General features: G+C 47.9%; 1 protein-coding gene across 1 annotated transcript; it reads right to left on the bottom strand.

The window, feature by feature from the left end:
* Positions 1–1,530: 1,530 nt before the first annotated feature.
* On the bottom strand, positions 1,531–27,575 carry LOC145410124 (uncharacterized). The gene is made up of 12 exons (XM_080280324.1): positions 27,399–27,575; positions 22,899–23,059; positions 20,156–20,268; positions 14,584–14,663; positions 13,629–13,759; positions 11,713–11,994; positions 9,153–9,468; positions 8,193–8,404; positions 6,915–7,119; positions 3,145–3,335; positions 1,733–1,908; positions 1,531–1,547 (listed from the first exon to the last, which is right to left on the bottom strand). The coding sequence occupies exons 1-11, from the start codon at positions 27,573–27,575 to the stop codon at positions 1,764–1,766; spliced, it is 2,013 nt and encodes a 670-aa protein (XP_080136450.1). The 3' UTR covers positions 1,531–1,547; positions 1,733–1,763.

Below are 27,575 nucleotides of genomic sequence, written 5' to 3'. Positions count from 1 at the left end.
CATTTCTCAAAATATCGACTCATTCTACTGCTTCCCCTTTTCAATTTCTAGTCATTCTCATCATCCTATTTTTTTCAACTCATTCTAATTCTTCATTCTGTTTTTTTCAGCTCATTCTTTTTTTGTTCAAACTCTATCTATCTATCGCCAGACGCCTCAATCCCGTTTGGGGTGGCCACAAACAAATCACCTCCATGTCACCCTGTCCCCCACCATTTCACTGCCCTGCTCCCAACTCACACCCCCCTCTCTCATATACCTCTCCACCCCATCCCTCCATCTCATCCTTGGCCCCCCCCTCCCTCTTCCCCCCTCCACCTCACTCACATACACTCTCTTTGTCAGTCTCTCACCCTCCATCCTCTCCACCCCATCCCTCCATCTCATCCTTGGCCTCCCCCTCCCTCTTCCCCCCTCCACCTCACTCACATACACTCTCCTAGTTAGTCTCTCACTCTCCATCCTCTCCACATGGCCAAACCACCTCAGTGTGTACACAACTTTACCTCCCAAACGCACAAAACATATTCCTGGGAGACGTTCATGGCCTCCCACCTCGAGGCCTTCTAACAATTGATTCGTCACATTTGGCCATGTGGAGAGGATGGAGGGTGAAAGACTGACGAAGAGAGTGTATGTGAGTGAGGTGGAGGGGGAAGAGGGAGGGGGAGGCCAAGGATGAGATGGAGGGATGGGGTGGAGAGGATGGAGGGTGAAAGACTGACGAAGAGAGTGTATGTGAGTGAGGTGGAGGGGGGAAGAGGGAGGGGGAGGCCGAGGATGAGATGGAGGGATGGGGTGGAGAGGTATATGAGAGAGGGGGGTGTGAGTTGGGAGCAGAGCAGTGAAATGGTGGGGGACAGGGCGACGTGGAGGCGATTTGTTTGTGGCCACCCCAAACGGGATTGAGGCGTCTGGCAATAGATAGATAGATAGATAGATAGATTTATATTGTAAGTCACTCTTCTCATTCTATCTTTCTCGGTCTCCATCTCTGTCAACTTTTATCTGTCGTCAAAGATAGATGCAAATAGACAGTGTTTCCCTTATCATGCTATCGACTCTCTCTCCCTCCCTCTCTCTCTTTCTCCCTCCCTCCCTCTCTCGTCTCTTTCTCCCTCCCTCTCTCTCTTCTCTCCCTCCCTCCCTCTCTCCTCTCCCTCCCTCTCTCTCTTCTCTCCCTCCCTCCCTCTCTCTCTCTCTCTCTCACTTCTTTCCCTCTCTCTCTCTCTCTCTCTCTCTCTCATTCAATCCTTCCTTCCTATATACCTTTTTCCTCTGCATATCTCCTCTCCATTCTCTCTCTCTCCTTCCTTTCACTTACCTCTCTTTCTTTCACTCAATCCTTCCTTCCTATATTCCTACCCTCTCTCTCTCTTCCCTCCCTCCCTTCTTCCCTCCCTCTCTCTATGCTTCTGCTTCTCTCTCTCCCTCTCTCTTTCCCATTTAATTCTACTTTCTCTCCATATTTCCCCTCCACTCTCTCTCTCTCTTTCCTTCCTTTCACTTACCTCTCTTTCTCAGTCCTTCCTTCCTATATTCCCACTCTCTCTCTCTCTCTCTCTCTTCCCTCCCTCCCTTCTTCCCTCTCTCTCTCTCTATGCCTCCACCTCTCTCTCTCTCTCTCTCTTTACTTCCTTTCACTTACCTCTCTTTCTCAGTTCTTCCTTCCTGTATTCCTACTCTCTCTCTCTCTCTCTCTCTTCTTCCCTCTCTCTCTCTACACCTCCACCTTTCTCTCTCTCTCTCTCTCTCTCTCTCTCTTAGGGGTCAAAATTCAATATATAATCCTTCAGTATGGGCGGTAACGGGAGTTTGTTGACGTTCTGCGCCGTCCGTCGGCCCAGCGCGTTGTAAACAATGACTCGGCAGATTTGCTTTAGGGTCCTCGGCCTCGTGTACAGCTCCCTGGAAAAATAGATAGATAGATAAATAGACTGATAGATATATAATGGATAAGGATGGATATAGATAGATAGATAAACATAGATAGTTGGATGGATGGAGAAAGACACTGATAGATAGATAGACAGATAGATAGACAGACAGACTGATAGATAGATAGAATGGATATGGATGGATATATAGATAAATAGACAGGTAGACAGAATGACAGATGGATAGATAGATAGACAGATAGGCAGATAGACAGATAGATAGATAGAAGGTTGCAAGTAGATAGGCTGGGGAAGGTAGGTAGGTAGGTAGGTAGGTAGGTAGGTAGGTAGGTGGGTGGGTGGGTAGGTAGGTAGGTAGGTAGGTAGGTAGGTGGGTGGGTGGGTAGGTAGGTAGGAAGATGGGTGCGTGGGTGGGAACTTAGGTAGGTAGGTAGGTAGGTAGGTAGGTAGGTAGGTGGATGGGTGGGTGCGTGGGTGGGTGGGTGGGTGGGTGGGTCGGTAGGTAGGTAGGTGGGGGGGTGGGTGGGTGGGTGGGTAGGTAGGTGGGTGGGTAGGTGGGTGGGTGGGTGGGTAGGTAGGTGGGTGGGTGGGTGGGTGGGTGGGTGGGTGGGTGGGTGGGTAGGTAGGTAGGTAGGTAGGTAGGTAGGTAGGTCGGTGGGTGGGTGGGTGGGTGGGTGGGTAGGTAGGTAGGAGGGTGGGTGGGTGGGTGGGTAGGTAGATAGGTGGGTGGGTGGGTGGGTGGGTGGGTAGGTAGGTAGGTAAGTAGGTAGGTAGGTGGGTAGGTAGCTAGGTAGGTAGGTAGGTGGGTGGGTGGGTGGGTGGGTGGGTAGGTGGGTAGGTAGGTAGATAGATACAAAAATTTATCTATTATTCCAGAAAGCATATTTGAAACTAAATATCACAGAAAAGGATATGAAGGTACAACAAGCAAAATAAATCACTTACGAAAAGGTGTTAGGGAGCTACCTTAACTAAATACAATACCAACCATTCTTATACCTCCACCTCACTCACACACACTCTCCTAGTCAGTCTCTCATTCTCCATCCTGTCCACTCCATCCCTTCATGTCATCCTTGGTCCCCCCCCTCTCTCTCTCACACACCCACACACACCCACACACACACACACACACACACTCACACCCACACCCACACACCCACACACACACACACCCACACCCACACACACACACACACCCACACCCACACCCACACACACACACTCCTAGTCAGTCTGTACACACCTCAGGACCTGTGCCAGGCAGGGCTTCATGGGCACCAGTGATGTCTGTGTGTACAATATTTTCAAACACTGGTGCAGCTGCCTGTGCTCCATGGCCACGTAGTACAGCTGGATCAGCCGACGGAACCGCTGATCCGACTCCACCAGCAGCTCCTCCTTGCGGATCAGCACCTGTACGTAGTAGTACATCACCTGCAGAGCGATGTACATGGGGTTAGTACACAGGAGGTAAATACAATACTTACCATCATTACAATTACAACAATAATTCATTTCATTGCCAGACGCCATAATCCCACACAGGGTGGCCAAGGACTCCGAGGTATTTGTTTTACAGGGAGGGGCACTAACCCTCCACCAACCCCACTTGACACGTAGGAAGCACAACAATAATAATAATAATAATAATAATAATAGGTCATCACAGTCTATAAGTCCACAAATGTTTTAGCTGTTGCCTATCTATAGCCTGACGCCGTAATCCCACAAAGGGTGGCCGCAGACAAAACACCTCCAAGTCGCTCTGTCACCCACCATTTGACTACCCTCCCCCCAACTCACCCCCCTCCCTCATATACCTCTCCACTCCATCCCTCCACCTCATCCTCAGTCTTTCCCTCCCTCATATATCTCTCCACTCCATCCCTCCACCTCATCCTCAGTCTTTCCCTCCCTCATATATCTCTCCACTCCATCCCTCCACCTCATCCTCGGCCTACCCCTCCCTCATATACCTCTCCACTCCATCCCTCCACCTCATCCTCGGCCTACCCCTCCCTCATATACCTCTCCACTCCCTCCCTCCACCTCATCCTCGGCCTACCCCTGTAATCCTTCATGGCAAATTAGCTGACATACATAATAACCACAAAAGACCCACTAACTGCACACACACTCCTTTCAGCACCGAGTGATTATTTATTTATGCATTTTATTGGAGTGGAGAGGTATATGAGAGAGGGGGGTGTGAGCTGGGGGGATGGAGAGTGAGAGACTGATGAGGAGTGTGTATGTGAGTGAGGTGGAGGGGGGGAGAGGCCAAGGATGAGATGGAGGGATGGGGTGGAGAGGTATATGAGAGAAGGGGGTGTGAGCTGGGGGGATGGAGAGTGAGAGACTGATGAGGAGTGTGTATGTGAGTGAGGTGGAGGGGGGGAGAGGCGAAGGATGAGATGGAGGGGTGGAGAGGTATATGAGAGGGGGGTGTGAGTTGGAAGCAGGGCAGTGAAATGGCAGGGGACAGGGTGACATGGAGGCAATTTGTTTGTGGCCACCCCTTATGGGATTGAGGAGTCTGGCGATAGATAGATAGATTATTTTTACTTTCTATATAATATCCGTCGATCTGGTTGATGCAGTACCATCATTTTTTTTTTTTTTAATGCGAGGAAGAAGGAACCCAAGGCCAGGAGCCCACAATAACTGTTCCTTCCAAGAGAAAAACAAAATACAAAAGAGAGATCCGATCATTTTGAGATGCCTGGACACACTGCGTTTGAAAGACTGGAGGTCATAGGAAGTAGGAAATACAGACAGAGGGAGACAGTTCCAGAGTTGACCTATTATACAATACAAAAGAGAGCCAAATTCAAGATCCGATCATTTTGAGATGCCTGGACACACTGCGTTTGAAAGACTGGAGGTCATAGGCAGCAGGAAATACAGACAGAGGGAGACAGTTCCAGAGTTGACCTATTATACAATACAAAAGAGAGCCAAATTCAAGATCCGATCATTTTGAGATGCCTGGACACACTGCGTTTGAAAGACTGGAGGTCATAGGCAGCAGGAAATACAGACAGAGGGAGACAGTTCCAGAGTTGACCTGTTCCATGAAGAAGCTGTCTGTTAGGCCATTAATCTGACCAAATGTGAAGGCTGTAGAACAAAGAGTCTCCCAGTGCTGGCCAGTGACTTTGTAGGCAGTAAGGATAATAACTATATTGGCTAAAACAACATAATTCTATCTATCTATCTATCTATTGCCAGACGCCTCAATCCCGTTTGGGGTGGCCACAAACAAATCGCCTCCAAGTCACCGTCCCCCGCCATTTCACTGCCCTGCTCCCAACTCACACCCCCCTCTCTCATATACCTCTCCACTCCATCCCTCCATCTCATCCTCGGCCTCCCCCTCCCTCTTCCCCCCTCCACCTCACTCACATATACTCTCCTCGTCAGTCTCTCACTCTCCATCCTCTCCACCCCATCCCTCCATCTCATCCTTGGCCTCCCCCTCCCTCTTCCCCCCTCCACCTCACTCACATACACTCTCCTCATCAGTCTTTCACCCTCCATCCTCTCCACTCCATCCCTCCATCTCATCCTTGGCCTCCCCCTCCCTCTTCCCCCCTCCACCTCACTCACATACACTCTCTTTGTCAGTCTCTCACCCTCCATCCTCTCCACATGGCCAAACCACCTCACTACATAATGATAACACTACTACTACTACTACAACTAACACTACTACTACCACCACTACTACCGGTTCTTGAGACAGCACCTGGAATGAGGTTATTTACTTATTAATTTTATTGGAGGGTGAGAGACTGATAAGGAGAGTGTATGTGAGTAAGGTGGATGGGGGAAGAGGGAGGGGGAGGCCAAGGATGAGATGGAGGGATGGAGTGGAGAGGATGGAGGGTGAGAGACTGACGAGGATTGTGTATGTGTGTGAGGTGGCGGGAGGGAGGGAGAGGGAGGGGGAGGCCAAGGATGAGATGGAGGGATGGGGTGGAGAGGATGGAGAGTGAGAGACTGACGAGGAGAGTGTATGTGAGTGAGGTGGAGGGGGGGAGAGGGAGGGGGAGCCCAAGGATGAGATGAAGGGATGGAGTGGAGAGGATGGAGAGAGAGAGACTGACGAGGAGAGTGTATGTGAGTGAGGTGGAGGGGGGGAGAGGGAGGGAGAGGCCAAGGATGAGATGGAGGGATGGAGTGGAGAGGATGGAGGGTGAGAGACTGACGAAGAAAGTGTATGTGAGGTGGAGGGGGGAAGAGGGAGGGGGAGGCCAAGGATGAGATGGAGGGATGGGGTGGAGAGGTATATGAGAGAGGAGGATGTGAGCTGGGAGCAGGGCAGTGAAATGGCGGGGGACAGGGTGACGTGGAGGCGATTTGTTTGTGGCCACCCTGTATGGGATTGAGGCGTCTGGCAATGGATAGATATTTTTTACATTCTGCATAATATCCGTTGGTCTGGTTGATGCAGTACCGTCATATTGGTCTGAAGAAGCCACATGTTGGGCCACTAACCTGACAAAATTTGAACGCTCTCGGTAATGGCAGTTGACTTTTTAAACGGAAAGAATTATACGAAAAAAATAATACGAATATTTATAAAAATTAGACAACTTACCATATAATAAGACCATAACACCTATTACTACTACTATTACCACCTTCACTACTACTACTATTACTACTACTATTACTACTACTACTACCACTTCCACTACTACTACTATTACTACTACCACCACCACCACCACCACCACTACTACTACTACAACTACTGCTGCTGCTACTACTACTACTACCATCACCACCACTACTACTACTACTACTATTACTACTACTACCACCACCACCACCACCACTACTACTACTACTACTACAAACACTACTACTACCACCACCACCACCACTACTACTACTACTACTCCCATCACTACTACTACTACTACGAATAATAATAACAAGAAACAGAAGAGACGCAGTAACACCACCACTACAACTACAACTACCACCACCACGCCATCCACTCACCTGATTAGATGACTTTTTCAGGAAGACGGATGACTGTGAGTGGCAAATCATGGGCTCGGTAGTGGAGATGTTAATGTTGGGGTTGGCGCCATACTGAAGGAGTGTTATGGTGAGGTCGTACACATGGTCGAGGTCAGTGGATGTGCGCGCGTTCTGAACCATATCCATGAGTGAGAGGAGGATGTGCTGTGTGCGCTGGCTGAACCTGTGTGCGTATACCAGCATCAGCATCAAAACTGTCATCATCATCATCATCATCATCATCACCATCATCACCATCAACATCATCACTCTACAAACATCTAACACAACCGTAATTGTCACCAGAGTTTTGGGGGAACTAGACCAACTGTATATACCTCCATTCTACAAACTTAAAATTAAATCTAAATACTTAAATCTGCTAACCATCTGATATATGGGGCCCTGTACACCACAAGGGCGCCATACCATCTGAAACCTGTTCTTCTCCACCAGCTGCTGCCTCAAACACTACCGTCTGGCTACACTAAGTCGCTTGGCTCACTTCAGACTTTCACCCTTCCTGCACTAAGTAGAAATGAGCAAAGCGACTTTCTGCAGTCATAGGGTAGTGTCTGGGAGAGCAGCTGGTGGGAAGGAACGGGCTTCACCTGGCATGGCACTTTGACCCTGTGGTGTGCATCCTTATCATGACTGTTCCTACGTGCCCGTGGCGGGATGCAGGTTCAAATGTACTGCCCTGCCTTTAGTCTTCCGGAAATGCTAAAATACTCAAAGTCTAAGCACTGTACTGCACTATTATCAGTCAGTTTATTATCAATTAGGATCAAATATAGAAATACTGGATCAAATCTAGAAACCTTTAACCAAACACACACGAATTGTTTGAATTTCCAGCAAAACTACGCCAAGATTATCCTCCTTTTCGCTTTCAAGTTCAGCATTATCAGCCCTTAATCTTAGCTGAAGTATTAGCAAATTAATATTAACAGAAATTACAGTCCTGGCTCCCTGACATTAGGATCAAGTCCGTGCTGTAACAGAATCACCAGAGGCTGTCTAATAACTCCCCTCCTCTCTAGACAGCGCAATAAAAACACACTCACGACAAAATGTATAATTACCGTAGGACCATGTTACGCTACCTGACATTGGGGTCGAGCCCGTGCTGTAGGAGAATCACCAGAAGCTGTCTAATGAAGGTAAACGCTCCGGCTTTCTCCTCCTCTCTAGACATCGCAATAAAAACACACTTACGACAAAATACATAATAATCATAGGACCATCGTACGCTACCTGACATTGGGGTCGAGGCCATGCTGTAGGAGAATCACCAGAAGCTGTCTAATGAAGGTAAACGCTCCGGCTTTCTCCTCCTCTCTAGACAGCGCGATATTCTCCGACGCAGTAAACATCAGGACGTGCAGCGGCGTGAGGTTAGAGCGTGACCAGCAGTTGGGGTTGGCTCCATGTTTACATAAGAGACGCACACAGTTTAAGTAGAACACCTGTAATGCGTACATGGATTACTACACACACACACACACACATTTTTTTTCATACACACATACCCAGATAATTACATAGCTGACACACACAGTATAAGTAGAACACCTGAAATGTGTACATGGATTTCTACACACACACACACACACACACACACACACACACACACACACCAGATGCACATAGTTTAAAATTTCTTTCACTTACAGACACACATACACGGCAAACGCACACAGAGGAGAATACCAGAAAATGTGTATGTTTTATAGGTCTACACGGCATAAAATACATACACAAACATAATTTCTTTCACACGCACACATACATACACAGCAGACGCACACAAAGCTGAACACCTGAAATGAATACATGTTTAAGGTTTACATGGCTTATTACATACATACACACACACAAAAAATCTTCTTTCACATACATACATATATACACAGGCATCCTCTCTCTCTCTCTCTCTTTCTCTCATAGACATTTCTAGTACAGTTCACCTATCATTTTCTCTCAGCATGTCTGTCTGTCTGTCTGTCTGTCTGTCTCTCCCCCTCTGTCTGTCTGTCTGTCTCTCTCTCTCTCACAGACATTCACAGTACGATGCATTTCCTCTCTCTCTCTCTCTCTCTTTTATTTCTCTCTCTTATACATTCATAACACAGTTCATTTATCATTTCTTCTTGCTCCCTCTCTCTCTCTCTCTCTCTCTCCCTCTCTCTCTCTCTCTCTCTCCCTCTCCCTCACCTTCATAGTGTGTGTGAAGTGGTGGAGCGGATCTTTATTGATGAGTGGGACGAGGCAGACCATCAGCGGCACCGACCCATCTCGTCCCACCAGATTAGGGTCGGCCCCATAGTGCAGGAGCATGTGTAGCAGGTCGTATCGAAACTCCCAGTCGCGCACGTGCCTCAGTACACATGCGAGGGCCGAGTTACCCTGCTGGTTGATGCTTGGGGAGGCGCCATTTTGTAAAAGGTACCGTACCATATGCAGCATGTCCCACTTATTCCATGGTGCTGGGTCTTGGTCGTAGCCGTACCGGGACTCCTCCAAGGCATATCTGGGGGTTGGAAGGACGGATTAGCACTCTCCGTCGCCTATAATCCACTCTCAGCTAATTACAGTACAGGTATAATCGTACAAAATGCCCCACTTGTTCCATGGTGGAGGGGGGAGAGGGAGGGGGAGGCCAAGGATGAGATGGAGGGATGGGGTGGAGAGGTATATGAGAGAGGGGGGTGTGAGCTGGGGGGATGGAGAGTGAGAGACTGATGAGGAGTGTGTATGTGAGTGAGGTGGGGGGGGAGAGGAGGGGGAGGCCAAGGATGAGATGGAGGGATGGGGTGGAGAGGTATATGAGAGAGGGGGGTGTGAGCTGGGGGGATGGAGAGTGAGAGACTGATGAGGAGTGTGTATGTGAGTGAGGTGGGGGGGGAGAGGGAGGGGGAGGCCAAGGATGAGATGGAGGGATGGAGTGGAGAGGTATATGAGAGAGGGGGGTGTGAGCTGGGGGGATGGAGAGTGAAAGACTGATGAGGAGTGTGTATGTGAGTGAGATGCAGGGAGGGGGAGGCCAAGGATGAGATGGAGGGATGGAATGGAGAGGTATATGAGAGAGGGGGGTGTGAGCTGGGAGCAGGGCAGTGAAATGGTGGGGGACAGGGTGACATGGAGGCAATTTGTTTGTGGCCACCCCTTATGGGACTGAGGAGTCTGGCGATAGATAGATAGATTTTTTTTTTATTCTACGTAATATCCGTCGATCTGGTTGATGCAGTACAATCATTTTTCTTTTCTTTTTTATGCGAGGAAGAAAGAACCAAAGGCCAGGAGCCCACAAACCATTCCAAGAAAACCAAAAACAATTCAAAAGAGAGCCAAATTCAAGATGTGATCATTCTGAGATGCCTGGACACACTGTGTCTGAAAGACCGGAGATCATAGGAAGTAGGAAATACAGACAGAGGGAGACAGTTCCAGAGTTGACCTGTTGTGTAAATGAAGGACTAAGGCTCACTCTCCGGCCCCTATAACCCAGTCTCGGCTAAATACAGCATCAAGACAGCTAAAGGGAGACTGCCATTACGCACCCACTGACAGCGTAGCCTCGTGGGCCACTACATCCAGGTTCCCGCCCTTCTACAGTGGGCGGGTGAGGCAGCCTGGACCCGCCACACCCTGTACCCTCTTGCACAGGTCCCCGCCCCTAAAACTACGCCCTCACCGCCCTCAAAAGGTCCACCCATACACTCCATTTTTTTTATCAAGGTGAAGATGCACTTGAGAGGTTGGTGATGCTTGTGTGAATGCAACATGTCTGAATAACATTTACTAACCCAACTCTCCCCCTCAGATATGTTGTCAATTAATTATCTATCTATCTATCTATCTATCTGTCTATTGCACTTGACAGGTTGGTGATGACTGGGTGAATGCAACATGTCAATGAGTAAAGAGATTATGAAGCAACATTGCATTTAATCAGCACCAATCTGTCAGCCGGATCTTCGTCTCTGCCTCAGCCACCTCACAATCAGGGCGTCGAGTGGAGGGTTGCCCAGGGAGTCTGTGATATTGATTAACTCCACTCCACCCTAACCCCACCCAATCCACCCTAACTCTGCCCAATCCACCCTAACCCCACCCAATCCACCCTACCCACCCAAAGCCCAACCAATCCACCCTAACTCTGCCCAATCCATCCTAACCCCACCCAATCCACCCTAACTGCAACCAACCCACCCTAACCCCAACCAATCCACCCTAACTCTGCCCAATCCACCCTAACTCTGCCCAATCCACCCTAACCCCACCCAACCCACCCTGATCCCACCCAATCCACCCTAACCCACCCTCCACCCACCTCACAATCAGGGCATGGAGTGGAGTCCTCCCTAACCCTACCCAATCCACCCTAACCCCACCCAACCCACCCTAACCCCACCCAACCCACCCTGACTCTTCCCAATCCACCCTAACCCCACCCAATCCACCCTAACCCCAACCAACCCACCCTAACCCCACCCAACCCACCCTGACCCCACCCAATCCACCCTAACCCCACCCAATCCACCCTAACCCCAACCAATCCACCCTAACCCCACCCAATCCACCCTGACTCTGCCCAATCCACCCTAACCCCAACCAATCCACCCTAACTCTGCCCAATCCACCCTAACCCCAACCAATCCACCCTAAATCTGCCCAATCCACCCTAACCCCACCCAATCCACCCTAACCCCAACCAATCCACCCTAACCCCAACCAACCCATCCTGACCCCACCCAATCCACCCTCCACCCACCTCACAATCAGGGCGTGGAGTGGCGTGTTGCCCAGGGAGTCAGCGGTATTGATCAACTCCTTGAGGCCGTTTTGGAGTAACAACTTGACCGTCTCGAGGGTGTCCTCCGCGGTCTTCTTCCCGAGCAAGAAGACGACGTGGAGGACGGTCATCTGCTGCGTGTATGTCCGTACGGTCGTCTCCGCCCCGCACTGGATGAGGAGTTCGAGGAATTTGATGTCGTGGAGGGCAGCCTGGTGTATGGGGTAGTACTCGTCATAACACTGCTTGATCTCCTCCGACCTGGCGAGAAAAATGGGTTGGAGGGAGGGTAGACTGATGACACACACACACACACACACACACACACACACACACACACACACACATAAATAAAAATGGTAGCCTGATGACCAAAGAAAAAAGATGGAGGGAAGGCAGATTGATGTTTAAAAAATATAATAATAATAATAATAATAATAATAATGATAATAATAATAATAATAATGATAATAATAATAATAATGATAATAATAATAATAATAATGATAATAATAATAATAATGATAATAATGATAATAATAATAATAATAATAATCCCTCCATCCTCCAATCCTGTGTTGCCCCATGAGGAGCGTAGGAGGCCTGGGCTAGGCAAGTTGGTGCTGACATTTAAGATGAGAGTGACCAGCCTCACTCATCCCTGAGTGGCATTACATGAGCAATAAACCCCAACCACCCCTTGGATATAAACCTGCACCGGCTATCTGTGTGTACCTACAGTATTACATGTACTGTGTCATTACTGTACTGTGTTCTATGTTTAGTTATATAATTGAAAGGTTAGTGTGGATAGATAGATAGATAAATGCATAGATAGATAGATAGACAGGGAACAATTGCTTCTCAGACATATGGATAAACAGAGACATTGATAGACATCTATCCATCTATCTATCTATAGCCCGACGCCCTAATCCCGCAAAGGGTGGCCGCAGACAAAACGCCTCCAAGTCGCTCTGTCACCCACCATTTGACTACCCTCCCCCCAACTCACTCCCCCCCTCCCTCATATACCTCTCCACTCCATCCCTCCACCTCATCCTCAGTCTACCCCTCCCTCATATACCTCTCCACTCCATCCCTCCACCTCATCCTCGGTCTACCCCTCCCTCATATACCTCTCCACTCCATCCCTCCACCTCATCCTCGGCCTACCCCTCCCTCATATACCTCTCCACTCCATCCCTCCACCTCATCCTCGGTCTACCCCTCCCTCATATACCTCTCCACTACATCCCTCCACCTCATCCTCGGTCTACCCCTCCCTCATATACCTCTCCACTCCATCCCACCTCATCCTCGGTCTACCCCTCCCTCATATACCTCTCCACTCCATCCCTCCACCTCATCCTCGGTCTACCCCTCCCTCATATACCTCTCCACTCCATCCCTCCACCTCATCCTCGGTCTACCCCTCCCTCATATACCTCTCCACTCCATCCCTCCACCTCATCCTCGGTCTACCCCTCCCTCATATACCTCTCCACTCCATCCCTCCACCTCATCCTCGGTCTCACCCTCCCTCATATACCTCTCCACTCCATCCCTCCACCTCATCCTCGGTCTACCCCTCCCTCATATACCTCTCCACTCCATCCCTCCACCTCATCCTCAGTCTACCCCTCCCTCATATACCTCTCCACTCCATCCCTCCACCTCATCCTCGGTCTACCCCTCCCTCTCCCACCCTCCAGACATACAGATAGATAAATATAAACAGACAGGCACATAGAGATAAGTAGATAGATAAAGAGAAAGAGAGGAAGAGACAGCAAGACAGACAGATATATATATAGACTTAAATTTAAAAAATAATAATAATAATAAAAAATAAATACAGCTACTATCTGACGGAACTGGCTAAATTGACTCACCTCTCCAGAACGAGGTACTTAACGCAATGCCAGGCCCCTCGTTCACAGGCGATGTGTAGTAGTGGTCGTTTGTGTTGCCATGGTAGCCAGTGGTGGTCTCCTTGTGCTGTTAAGATCTCCAAGACTTCAACCTGTGCAGTATTATTATTATTATTATTATTATTACATTATTATTATTATTATTATTATTCATTATTATTATTATTACTACTACTACTACTACTGTTATTGTTGTTATTATTATTATTATTATTATTATTATTCATTATTATTATTATTATTACTACTACTACTACTATTATTGTTATTATTATTATTATTATTATTATATCTCTACTATTATTATTGTCTATTATCATTATTATTATCATTATTATAATTATTACTAATAGTACTACTACTATTATTGTTGTTATTATTATTATTATTATATCTGTACTATTATTATTTTCATTATTATTATTATTATTATCATTATTATTATCATTATTACAACTACTACCATCCATCTTATCCTTTGATTCTTCTTTTCTTCCTCCTCCTCCTCTTCTTCTTCCTCCTCCTCCTCCTCCTCCTCTTCATCACCACCATCATCATCATCATCAACCTCCCTTCCCCTCACACATTATCTTTCACACTTTCTCTCTCTCATCATCATCATCATCAACCTCCCTGCCCCCTATACACTATCTTTCACCTTCCTCTCTCTCTCTCATCATCATCATCATCATCATCATCAACCTCCCTGCCCCCCATACACTATCTTTCACCTTCCTCTCTCTCATCATCATCATCATCATCATCATCATCATTATCATCATCACCATCATCATCATCACCATCATCATCATCACCATCACCATCATCATGATCATCACCATCATCACCATCATCATCTCATCCTCCTTTCACTCACTCAATTTTTCCTATCTTAAACTCTCTCTCTCTCTCTCACCTGGTCCCCATCGATGGCATAATAGATGGCGTTCTGCAGCTTGTCACTCGATCTATCCGCCATCGACACATCAGGCACACCTAGCGGCAAAAAAACATAAACAAACGATGAATTGACGATTATTATGAATTACCGAGTTTTATTATACTCTGCTGTGTTTTATTATACTCTGCTGTGTTTTATTATACTCTTTATTGTGTTTTATTATACTCTTTATTGTGTTTTATTATACTCTGCTGTGTTTTATTATACTCTTTACTGTGTTTTATTATACTCTTTATTGTGTTTTATTATACTCTTTATTGTGTTTATTCTACTGTTCTAATAAGGTAGAGGTGCCTACCATCCATTCACCTGATGTATGGTGGGATGATGATGATGATGATGATGATGATGATGATGATGACGATGATGAGGATGATGATGATGATGATGATGACGATGATGAGGATGATGATGATGACGAAGATGGTGGTGATGATGATGATGATGATGCTGGTAATGATGATGATGATGACAACAAAGATGGTGGTGATGATAGAGGTGATGATGATGATGATTACAATGAAAATGATGGTGGTGATGATGATAATGCCACCCTACCTCCCAGTCCACAGTGCTGCTCCACCCTGTCCCTCCACCCAAGTCCTGTTGACAGCGCTCCCACCCAACACAGACCTCTTCCCTACATGCTGCATAAGACTCCGCAGCCTCTTCCATCCAACCTGGTGTAAAGTACGCCAGTTCCACCCCTTCAATGGTCACAACTCCTATCTCAGCTCCAGTCACGTCACATGCTGCCTCCCCCAGTTCTCCTGAGACAGGCTTCACACCTGGTGATTCTCCTGCTGCTGCACATGGGCCTGTACCAAGGACAGCCTCCCACACTGCCCCATATGCCAACCCCACAGGTGCCCACTCTCCAGCATCCTTTGTGGACCTTCTGTTAACAGTCCTGTCCATGTACAAAAATGGACAGTCCTTTATAGACATGTGTGTCAGCCTCCTGCCCCAGCTTCTCTCCCTCCTCTCACCCCAGTGATGGCACAGCCACCTCTATGCAGATTCATCCTCTGGAATGTCAAATTGCTCCTTCGGAACACTTCCAATTTCAAGCAGACAGTAGCGGACCCTCGTTCCAGACGTTATTGGTCTGTGTGAGACATGGTTGGCTGCACATCTCCACCTGTCACTCCGGGGTTTTACCATACATCGGGCTGATGGTCAGGGTGTTGGAGGTGGTCTAGCTGTCGCAGTCAGGCAGGACATGCCTAGCTCAGTACTGCCACTGACCCGGCCCCCTCAAGGGGTGCTGGAAGTTCTAGCAGTCCGCCTATCCCTCATGAAGGGATGGATCACTGTGGTGGTTTGCCACAACCCGTGCAGGGACACAGGCCTGGAAGAACTCTGGAACTATCAAGACCAGCTGCCTTCACCCTGCCTCCTCCCAGGTGATTTTAACGCCACACATCCCCATTGGGATTCTTTCCTGGTCCCGGGTTCTGGCAATAGGTTGGGAACTTCCCTCTTCTAGTTTCTATCAGAGAGCGGTTGCTTCACCCTGCTGACCCCGTTGGTGGTACCGACCCATATCAACCCACACTCAGGCCTGCCTTCCACACCTGATCTGTATGTGGGAGATCCTGTTTCTGGTGGCTGTCATCTGGACTGGCCCATATTTGGGATATGACCACCTTCCAGTTACCTTGGATGTCCCCGACCTTTCCCCACCTTGCTCTGCCCCACCTCGTTCACACTGGATGCTCACACGAGGGTCCTGGTGCTCTTTTATGGCAGGCCTTGATAACACTGGGGCTGTGCCTGGAGGGTCCTTAGATGACTGCATGACAGGCTGTACATCCTCTGTGACGGCAGCAGGTGAGGCAACCTTCCACAGGTCCTCAGCACGTCCCCGAGGCACTGTCACAGTTCCTTGGTGGACACAGGACTGCACCAGGGTTGTCCAGGCTGGGGGGTTTTCTTGGAATGCCTGGCAGAGGTGTCCCTGCCCTAGCCACCGAGACATTCACCATCGTAGGGATGCAGACTGCAAGTGTACTCTTAACTGAGCTCGCTGTGCTGCCTGGTCTGCTTTCTGCTCAACCTTGCCATTCTCCAGCTCACCATCTCAGACCTGGTCCTTCATTCAGGCAATGAAGGGCTGCCCCACCACCCAGCTGTATCCTCTGGTAAAGGACGGTAACCTTCTGGTAGGCTTCCAAGACAAGGCTGCCTTCTCTGGATCTCAGTTTGCTTCCCCAGTGCCACTTTCAGGTGTCTGCACTTACTCAGCGTTATTTGGGAGACATGTTGTGTGCTGGAGGTGGGGCTGCAGCTAGCTCTGTCGGGGTGAGAAGTAGTTGGAAGAAGTTCAGGGAGCTCTTGCCTCTCCTGACATTGAGAGGGCTCTCCCTACGTGCTAAGGGGTCTTTGTATGCAGCATGTGTTAGGAGTGTAATGCTGTATGGCAGTGAGACCTGGGCAGTGAAGGAGGAAGACATTCGCCGGCTCAGACGTACAGAAATGACAATGATTAGGTGGATGTGCAGTGCGTCCCTGCGTCCAAGGCCTGGAGGGGCTGGGTTTACAATGGAAGAGTTGAGAGGTAGGATGGGACTGGAGTGTATTGGTGTTGTGATGAGGAGAGGTAGATTGAGGTGGTTTGGGCATGTGGAGAGGATGGGGGATGATAATTGGGTGAGGAAGGTGAGAAGTGTTAATATTGGGGGTGGGGTTATGAGGGGTAGACCGAGAAAGACATGGGACGAGGTCATTAAGTGTGACCTCAGGGTTAAGGGACTGAACAGGGAGGCTGCAATGGATCGTGCAGTGTGGAGAGCCACCATTAGGTGACCAAGGCCGACACATGCAAGCATGTTGGAGCCTTTAAAAACAAAAACGAAACTCAGGCAGGCATCCTTCCCCCCCCCCCAGCAGGCTTAGCCTCCCCTTTTACCCAGGCAGAACTCTGCTCTGTTCTGTGGACCTTACCAGCAAAGGAGGCATGTGGCCCAGATTTAGTACCCAATGAGTTTTTTATTCATCACCCTGCCCACTATCAGATGTCACTTAGACATATTTAACAACAGCTGGGCATCAGGGATCTTCCCATCACACTGTAAAACCTCAAACCTCCTGCCCTTCCCCAAACCGGAGAGGGACGCCTCTTTTCTGGCTTCATACAGGCCGACAGCATTGCTATCCAATGTTGGGAAGGTGCTTGAGAGGATGGTGTGCCACTGGCTCTCCTGGTGGCTGGAGCATGACCACCGCCTGTCTGAGGTACAGTGTGGATTCCACCCAGGGAGGGGGACATCTGATGTCCTCCTCCAGTCTGACCATCATGTCCACCAGGCACTCTGTCATAAGCAGACACTCCTGGTGGCCTTCGTGGATCTCCAGAGGGCTCTTGATTCTGCCTGCCATGATGCAATACTGTACAGGTTGTGCTGTCTTGGCATCACAGGCTCTGCACTGGCCGGGGTACAAAGTTTTTAGGAGGAGCGATCCTTTGGTGTATCTCATGGGTGTGTGTACTCCTGCCTTACCCCAGTCAGGCAGGGAGTACCACAGGGATCATGCCTCTGTCCCCTACTTTCTAATGTACTAATATATGACCTCCCTCATCCTGCTGGAGTGTCCATCTTAGTGTATGCAGGTGATGTCTCCATCCTGTGCAGCGCTGCCTCATTATGGCAGGACCAACATCGCCTCCAACAGGCTGTGGATGCCTTTGCCACCTGGGTTGCAGATTGGGCACTAAGAGTCAATGCACACAAGAGTGCTGTTATGTGCTTTGGCCATCAGAGGCTGCCCTCCATGCCGATGATTCAACTTGCCGCAGAACCTCTCAGCCTTCAGACCCGGCACAAGTTTCTGGCCCTCCATCTGTATAGTCCCTATCTCACCTGACCCCCACACTGACCATATTCGATCAGCATGCCTTAGGTGCCTGGACATCATGAAGTATGTCACAGGAGTGCGCTGGGGTGATGAGCGAAACACACTCCTCCAGCTGTATCTGGCCTTCATCCGCAGTATGATATCGTATAATGCCACCCTTTACCTACCAGCTGCCCAGATCCACCTGAAAAAGTTGGATGTTGTCCAGAACACGGAACTTCGCGCTGCCCTGGGTGCCCTCAAGTCCATCCCAATTATTTTGCTACATGTGGAGTCTGTGGGGATGCCCCTCTCCGTCTGCCACATGGAACTGCACTGTCGGCTGCTCCACTGCATTTCAGCCCTTCCCTCCAGCCACCCAGTCTCCTCCCTCTACTGCCTCCCCACAGTCCTTCGTCAGCCCCAGCTTGCGGGTGAGGTTACCGTAAGTTATCCGTAGCATCCAGGCCCGCCACAACCTCTCTCTCGATCTGCCCAGGCCTGCCCCAGTGGCTCCTCTCCCCCATGTCCCCCCTTGGATGGATCTGTCTCCATACGTCTCCCCGTCTCCCAGTACTGTTATTGACGTCAACAGATGCAGTCTTGGCACGGCAACTCTTTCACAGCATGGACTCCTGTGTTTATAAGGACTTCCTGAGAATTTACACGGATGGGTCTCACTCCCCTCCATCTTCTTTTGCCTCAGAGATCTATTTTGCAGATCTTTCCATATGTCAAACTTGGTTGTTCAGCGGGTGGTATGACATCTAACCACAGAACTCATGGCCATCCCCCAGGCCCTTGAGTTTGTCCGGACTTTCCTCCAGCCTCAACCGGTAGTTTTATACACCATCTTGCAGTCCTCACTTACCTTTCCCCTCTCACAGCATCCAGTGACTCATGTCAGGACTGTCCATGCTGTCACGCAGCACCTCCTTCCCCTTGTTACTCCTCCCTGGCACCTCCGCCTTCAATGGATTCCCTCACATGTGGGCATCCGTGGCAGTGAAATTGCAGATGCAGCAGCAGAGCCAGCACTGACATCCAGCACACCAGTCTACTGTATGTGACACCAGATAGCGCCACATTCCCTAATCATGCATGCAGCGTACTGAATGCATACTGGAATGCAAACCATGTCACCACCCTACCTGCCTCCTACCTGGGGCATTTTCACTCCGACTCCTCTGAACATCCTTGGACACGCCATCCCTCTTGATATGTTGACGTAGCCGTCACCAGGTTACAGTTGGGCCACACACGCCTGGCACGTCACCTGTACCGTTTGGGCGTGATAAGAGCATCCCTGGTGCCAATGGTGTCCTCAGGTTGAAAATACCATACAACATTTCATAATACTTTTGTGGGATCGTTTGACATCTCTGGCAGTGTTCAGTTCGTCTCTCCACACCCTCCTGGGGGGAGGCGATGGGGACCCTCGGTTACAACAAGGCGTGTGATGCTCATCTGACTTTAGCTGAAAATCCAGGCAGCACTACCGCATATAATGTGAGGCCCTAAGCAGTTTGCATTGGAAGGGCATTGGGCCATTGTTTTACGTGACAGCTTTAAACCCACAAGAAGAAGATAAAGGTTACGATAATGATGATGATGACAATGATGAAGATGATGATGACGATAAAGGTGGTGATAATGATAATAATGATCATAAACGGTGCCCAATACTCACAATATTTTCCGCGCTGCTCACAATTCTGATTATGGGGTCCCGGCCAGCACATTCGCGCCTCCACGTCAATACGCGCCCCATGTTTGAGCAGAATTTCCACACACTCCTCGTACCTGTTTGAAAAAAGGCGGGAAAAATGGTTGAGTTTACCCTGTTACGTTTTCTTTGGTTAATTTCTGGGAGAGAGGGAGGGAGGGGGGAGAGAGAGAGAGAGAGAGAACGCTTCTTCCTAGAACTCCACAGTGCATGATATAACTGAACAGCTTATATATGGAAGACTCACACTGGGGAGAGAGAGTGTGGCCTTTATAAATTTGCCAGAAGAAAGTACGATTATTTCTGAACTGCTGCACACAAGGGAGTGAGACTGATGAGAGAGTGTCAAAGAGAATTACAAAATCACTGAATGATTACAACTGAACTGTGTGTAATATATATGGACTCACACTGGGGAGACAGCGCTGGATTTGTAAATACCGTATATTAGAAAGTACAATTATTTCTCAACTGCCTGCACACAAGGGAGAAGGACTGGTGAGAGAGCATCAAAAAGAATTACATAAACACCGAATATTATGACAAAACTGCTTGTGCCATATATGGACTCACACTGGGGAGAGACCTGGATTTGTAAATACATTAGAATGTACAATTATTTCTCAACTGCCAGCATATAAAGAAGAAGGACTGGTGGGAGAGCATCAAAGAGAATTACACAAACACTGAATATCACAACAGAACTGGTTGTACAGTACCCTTGCAGCCAGTATGAGTTTGTCCAATATGGAGAGAAAAAAAATAATAATAATATATTACTGTAGTACAGATACAGTATGTTGGGCCAGTACGGATGGGCCGGACAAAGTGGGTCAAATCTGAGGAGTTCTTCTCTAGTACTGATGTGCTGCGTCCAGTACTACTACCTGAGCACCAGCAGGAAGATGGCCAACACCGAGGAACATTTCCCTAGTACTGCCGTGCCAGTCCTGTACACCCTAGTACTGCCGGGCCAGTCCAGTACACCCTAGTACTGCCGTGCCAGTCCAGTACACCTTCCTTGTGACTCATGACATGTGCCAGTCACGTTGCAGTATTGCACTTCCCCCTGATGATGAAGATGATGATGTGTCAGTGTGTGACTACGAGGGAGGTTGAGGCAGAGGGGCCTCCTCAGGATCCTGAAGGCCCTCCAGGGGGTCAGTAGGACCTCCTACAGCCTCAGAAACTCCTCCCCCTTCCCCCCCAAGCCCATCACCACGCACCTTAAAGGTTGGTAAGATCTTAGTTGTGTCAAAATGTTAAGTTGAGTTTGGGGGACTTTTTCAGGGCTTGTCTGACATTATTCATTTTTCCCACAAGGTCTGTTGTTTGTCCGGTACGGATTTAGTCCAGTACAGTAGTACCGTCTGGCAAAAGAACTGTACTGGACACGAGGGTACTGTACTATATATGGACTCACACTGGGGAGAGAGACCTGGATTTGTAAATACTGTATATTATAAAGTACTGTACGATTATTTCTGAACTGCCTGTACACAAGGGAGTAAGACTGGTGAGAGAGCGTCAAAGAGAATTACACAAACACTGAATAATTACAACAGAACTGCTTGTACTATATATGGACTCACACTGGGGAGAGAGTGCTGGATTCGTAAATATATTAGAAAGTACGATTATTTCTGAACTGCCTGCACACAAGGGAGTAAGACTGGTGAGAGAGCGTCAAAGAGAATTACACAAACACTGAATGATTACGACAGAACTGCTTGTACTATATATGGACTCACACTGGGGAGAGAGTGCCAGATTCATATATTATCTGAATGTACGATTACTTCTGAACTATAACTAGATTTGGATTTATTGAGTGACTCTGAGGCCATTGATCCTTTTTAGCTCTTCTAGCCTAGGGTTGCTAAACAGGACCTTGCTGTGATTGTGTCTGTGTCGTATAGTGCTGTAAGAATCATGGAAATAGATAGAATTATTATCTATCTATCTACCTATAGCCAGACGCCATAATCGGGTAATGGGTGGCCGTTTGTCTATCTATCTATATCTATCTATCTATAGCCAGATGCCATAATCAGTTAAGGGGTGGCCATTTGTCTATCTATCTATCTATCTATAGCCAGACGCCATAATCAGTTAAGGGGTGGCCATTTGTCTATCTATCTATCTATTGCCAGACGCCATAATCCTGTAAGGGGTGGGGGTTTGACTTTGAGTTAGTTGTTTTACGGGGAGGGGCACTAACCCTCCACCAACCCACTTGTTGACACGTAGGCAGCACGTATGGTTTGGTTATATGGTTACCACCCAACATGCCAAACTCGTACAAAGCACTCACCCTCTCAAACAAGCCACTCACCCCCACAAACAAACTCAAACAAGCCACTCACCCCCACAAACAAACTCAAACAAGCCACTCACCCCCACAAACAAACTCAAACATGCCACTCACCCTCACAAACAAACTCAAACATGCCACTCACCCTCACAAACAAACTCAAACAAGCCACTCACCCCCACAAACAACCTCAAACATGCCACTCACCCCCACAAACAACCTCAAACATGCCACTCACCCCCACAAACAAACTCAAACATGCCACTCACCCCCACAAACAAACTCAAACATGCCACTCACCCCCACAAACAACCTCAAACATGCCACTCACCCCCACAAACAACCTCAAACATGCCACTCACCCCCACAAACAACCTCAAACATGCCACTCACCCTCTCAAACAAGCGATGTGGAGGGGCAAGGAGCAGACGCCTCTGTTAGGGTCGACGCTCCGGGACAGACACCAGCGGACCAGCTCGACGTTGTTAATGCCAACCACCTTCTGCAGCAAGTTGTAGCCCTCCTCGTTGTGCACGTAGAGCAGGTTTTCATTCTGTGGAGGAAAGAGAGAGGGTGTAGTGAGGGAGGGAAGGAAGGAGGGAAGGAAGGAAGGAAGGAAGGATGGAAGGAAGGAAGGAAGGATGGACGTAAAGAAGGAAGGAAGGAAGGAAGGAAGGATAGATGGAAGGAAGGAAGGATGGAAGGATGGACGTAAAGAAGGAAGGAAGGAAGGAAGGATGGAAGGATGGAAGGAAGGAAGGATGGACGTAAAGAAGGAAGGAAGGAAGGAAGGAAGGAGACAGAGGGAAGCAAGCAAGCAAGTTGTAGCCCTCCTCGTTGTGGACGCAGAGCAGATTTTCATTCTGTAGAGTAAAAATGAGAAGAAAAAAAATACAAAAGCGCCAAATTCAAGATCCGATCATTTTGAGATGCCTGGACACACTGCGTTTGAAAGACTGGAGGTCATAGGCAGCAGGAAATACAGACAGAGGGAGACAGTTCCAGAGTTGACCTATTATACAATACAAAAGAGAGCCAAATTCAAGATCCGATCATTCTGAGATGCCTGGACACACTGCGTTTGAAAGACTGGAGGTCATAGGCAGCAGGAAATACAGACAGAGGGAGACAGTTCCAGAGTTGACCTATTATACAATACAAAAGAGAGCCAAATTCAAGATCCGATCATTCTGAGATGCCTGGACACACTGCGTTTGAAAGACTGGAGGTCATAGGCAGCAGGAAATACAGACAGAGGGAGACAGTTCCAGAGTTGACCTATTATACAATACAAAAGAGAGCCAAATTCAAGATCCGATCATTCTGAGATGCCTGGACACACTGCGTTTGAAAGACTGGAGGTCATAGGCAGCAGGAAATACAGACAGAGGGAGACAGTTCCAGAGTTGACCTATTATACAATACAAAAGAGAGCCAAATTCAAGATCCGATCATTCTGAGATGCCTGGACACACTGCGTTTGAAAGACTGGAGGTCATAGGCAGCAGGAAATACAGACAGAGGGAGACAGTTCCAGAGTTGACCTATTATACAATACAAAAGAGAGCCAAATTCAAGATCCGATCATTCTGAGATGCCTGGACACACTGCGTTTGAAAGACTGGAGGTCATAGGCAGCAGGAAATACAGACAGAGGGAGACAGTTCCAGAGTTGACCTATTATACAATACAAAAGAGAGCCAAATTCAAGATCCGATCATTTTGAGATGCCTGGACACACTGCGTTTGAAAGACTGGAGGTCATAGGCAGCAGGAAATACAGACAGAGGGAGACAGTTCCAGAGTTGACCTATTATACAATACAAAAGAGAGCCAAATTCAAGATCCGATCATTTTGAGATGCCTGGACACACTGCGTTTGAAAGACTGGAGGTCATAGGCAGCAGGAAATACAGACAGAGGGAGACAGTTCCAGAGTTGACCTATTATACAATACAAAAGAGAGCCAAATTCAAGATCCGATCATTCTGAGATGCTCTGGACACACTGCGTTTGAAAGACTGGAGGTCATAGGCAGCAGGAAATACAGACAGAGGGAGACAGTTCCAGAGTTGACCTATTATACAATACAAAAGAGAGCCAAATTCAAGATCCGATCATTCTGAGATGCCTGGACACACTGCGTTTGAAAGACTGGAGGTCATAGGCAGCAGGAAATACAGACAGAGGGAGACAGTTCCAGAGTTGACCTATTATACAATACAAAAGAGAGCCAAATTCAAGATCCGATCATTCTGAGATGCCTGGACACACTGCGTTTGAAAGACTGGAGGTCATAGGCAGCAGGAAATACAGACAGAGGGAGACAGTTCCAGAGTTGACCTATTATACAATACAAAAGAGAGCCAAATTCAAGATCCGATCATTCTGAGATGCCTGGACACACTGCGTTTGAAAGACTGGAGGTCACAGGCAGCAGGAAATACAGACAGAGGGAGACAGTTCCAGAGTTGACCTATTATACAATACAAAAGAGAGCCAAATTCAAGATCCGATCATTTTGAGATGCCTGGACACACTGCGTTTGAAAGACTGGAGGTCATAGGCAGCAGGAAATACAGACAGAGGGAGACAGTTCCAGAGTTGACCTATTATACAATACAATAGAGAGCCAAATTCAAGATCCGATCATTCTGAGATGCCTGGACACACTGCGTTTGAAAGACTGGAGGTCATAGGCAGCAGGAAATACAGACAGAGGGAGACAGTTCCAGAGTTGACCTATTATACAATACAAAAGAGAGCCAAATTCAAGATCCGATCATTCTGAGATGCCTGGACACACTGCGTTTGAAAGACTGGAGGTCATAGGCAGCAGGAAATACAGACAGAGGGAGACAGTTCCAGAGTTGACCTATTATACAATACAACAGAGAGCCAAATTCAAGATCCGATCATTCTGAGATGCCTGGACACACTGCGTTTGAAAGACTGGAGGTCATAGGCAGCAGGAAATACAGACAGAGGGAGACAGTTCCAGAGTTGACCTATTATACAATACAAAAGAGAGCCAAATTCAAGATCCGATCATTTTGAGATGCCTGGACACACTGCGTTTGAAAGACTGGAGGTCATAGGCAGCAGGAAATACAGACAGAGGGAGACAGTTCCAGAGTTGACCTATTATACAATACAAAAGAGAGCCAAATTCAAGATCCAATCATTTTGAGATGCCTGGACACACTGCGTTTGAAAGACTGGAGGTCATAGGCAGCAGGAAATACAGACAGAGGGAGACAGTTCCAGAGTTGACCTATTATACAATACAAAAGAGAGCCAAATTCAAGATCCGATCATTTTGAGATGCCTGGACACACTGCGTTTGAAAGACTGGAGGTCATAGGCAGCAGGAAATACAGACAGAGGGAGACAGTTCCAGAGTTGACCTATTATACAATACAAAAGAGAGCCAAATTCAAGATCCGATCATTCTGAGATGCCTGGACACACTGCGTTTGAAAGACTGGAGGTCATAGGCAGCAGGAAATACAGACAGAGGGAGACAGTTCCAGAGTTGACCTATTATACAATACAAAAGAGAGTCAAATTCAAGATCCGATCATTTTGAGATGCCTGGACACACTGCGTTTGAAAGACTGGAGGTCATAGGCAGCAGGAAATACAGACAGAGGGAGACAGTTCCAGAGTTGACCTATTATACAATACAAGAGAGAGCCAAATTCAAGATCCGATCATTTTGAGATGCCTGGACACACTGCGTTTGAAAGACTGGAGGTCATAGGCAGCAGGAAATACAGACAGAGGGAGACAGTTCCAGAGTTGACCTATTATACAATACAAAAGAGAGCCAAATTCAAGATCCGATCATTTTGAGATGCCTGGACACACTGCGTTTGAAAGACTGGAGGTCATAGGCAGCAGGAAATACAGACAGAGGGAGACAGTTCCAGAGTTGACCTATTATACAATACAAAAGAGAGCCAAATTCAAGATCCGATCATTCTGAGATGCCTGGACACACTGCGTTTGAAAGACTGGAGGTCATTGGCAGCAGGAAATACAGACAGAGGGAGACAGTTCCAGAGTTGACCTATTATACAATACAAAAGAGAGCCAAATTCAAGATCCGATCATTTTGAGATGCCTGGACACACTGCGTTTGAAAGACTGGAGGTCATAGGCAGCAGGAAATACAGACAGAGGGGGACAGTTCCAGAGTTGACCTATTATACAATACAAAAGAGAGCCAAATTCAAGATCCGATCATTTTGAGATGCCTGGACACACTGCGTTTGAAAGACTGGAGGTCATAGGCAGCAGGAAATACAGACAGAGGGAGACAGTTCCAGAGTTGACCTATTATACAATACAAGAGAGAGCCAAATTCAAGATCCGATCATTCTGAGATGCCTGGACACACTGCGTTTGAAAGACTGGAGGTCACAGGCAGCAGGAAATACAGACAGAGGGAGACAGTTCCAGAGTTGACCTATTATACAATACAAAAGAGAGCCAAATTCAAGATCCGATCATTTTGAGATGCCTGGACACACTGCGTTTGAAAGACTGGAGGTCATAGGCAGCAGGAAATACAGACAGAGGGAGACAGTTCCAGAGTTGACCTATTATACAATACAAGAGAGAGCCAAATTCAAGATCCGATCATTTTGAGATGCCTGGACACACTGCGTTTGAAAGACTGGAGGTCATAGGCAGCAGGAAATACAGACAGAGGGAGACAGTTCCAGAGTTGACCTATTATACAATACAAGAGAGAGCCAAATTCAAGATCTGATCATTTTGAGATGCCTGGACACACTGCGTTTGAAAGACTGGAGGTCACAGGCAGCAGGAAATACAGACAGAGGGAGACAGTTCCAGAGTTGACCTATTCTGCAGGATCTCCTCACCTTAGGAATGGTGGAGAGCAATCCTTCGAGCCTCTGCACCGTCACTCTGGGGTTGGCTCTCAGCGCGTCAAAGACAATCCGGATGTTTTTCTTGGTGGATTCGGAGACGGCGCGGTGGTTGGCCGAGGAGAGGAGCGCCGAGCCCGACTGGAAGAAGGAGGAGAGCACCCCCCCCAT

Source organism: Coenobita brevimanus, chromosome 10 (genome assembly GCF_032717465.1).
Source record: "Coenobita brevimanus isolate Jiangsu-jjx chromosome 10, ASM3271746v2, whole genome shotgun sequence".
Lineage (NCBI taxonomy): Eukaryota > Metazoa > Arthropoda > Malacostraca > Decapoda > Coenobitidae > Coenobita > Coenobita brevimanus.
This window is presented reverse-complemented; position numbering and strand designations above follow the sequence as displayed.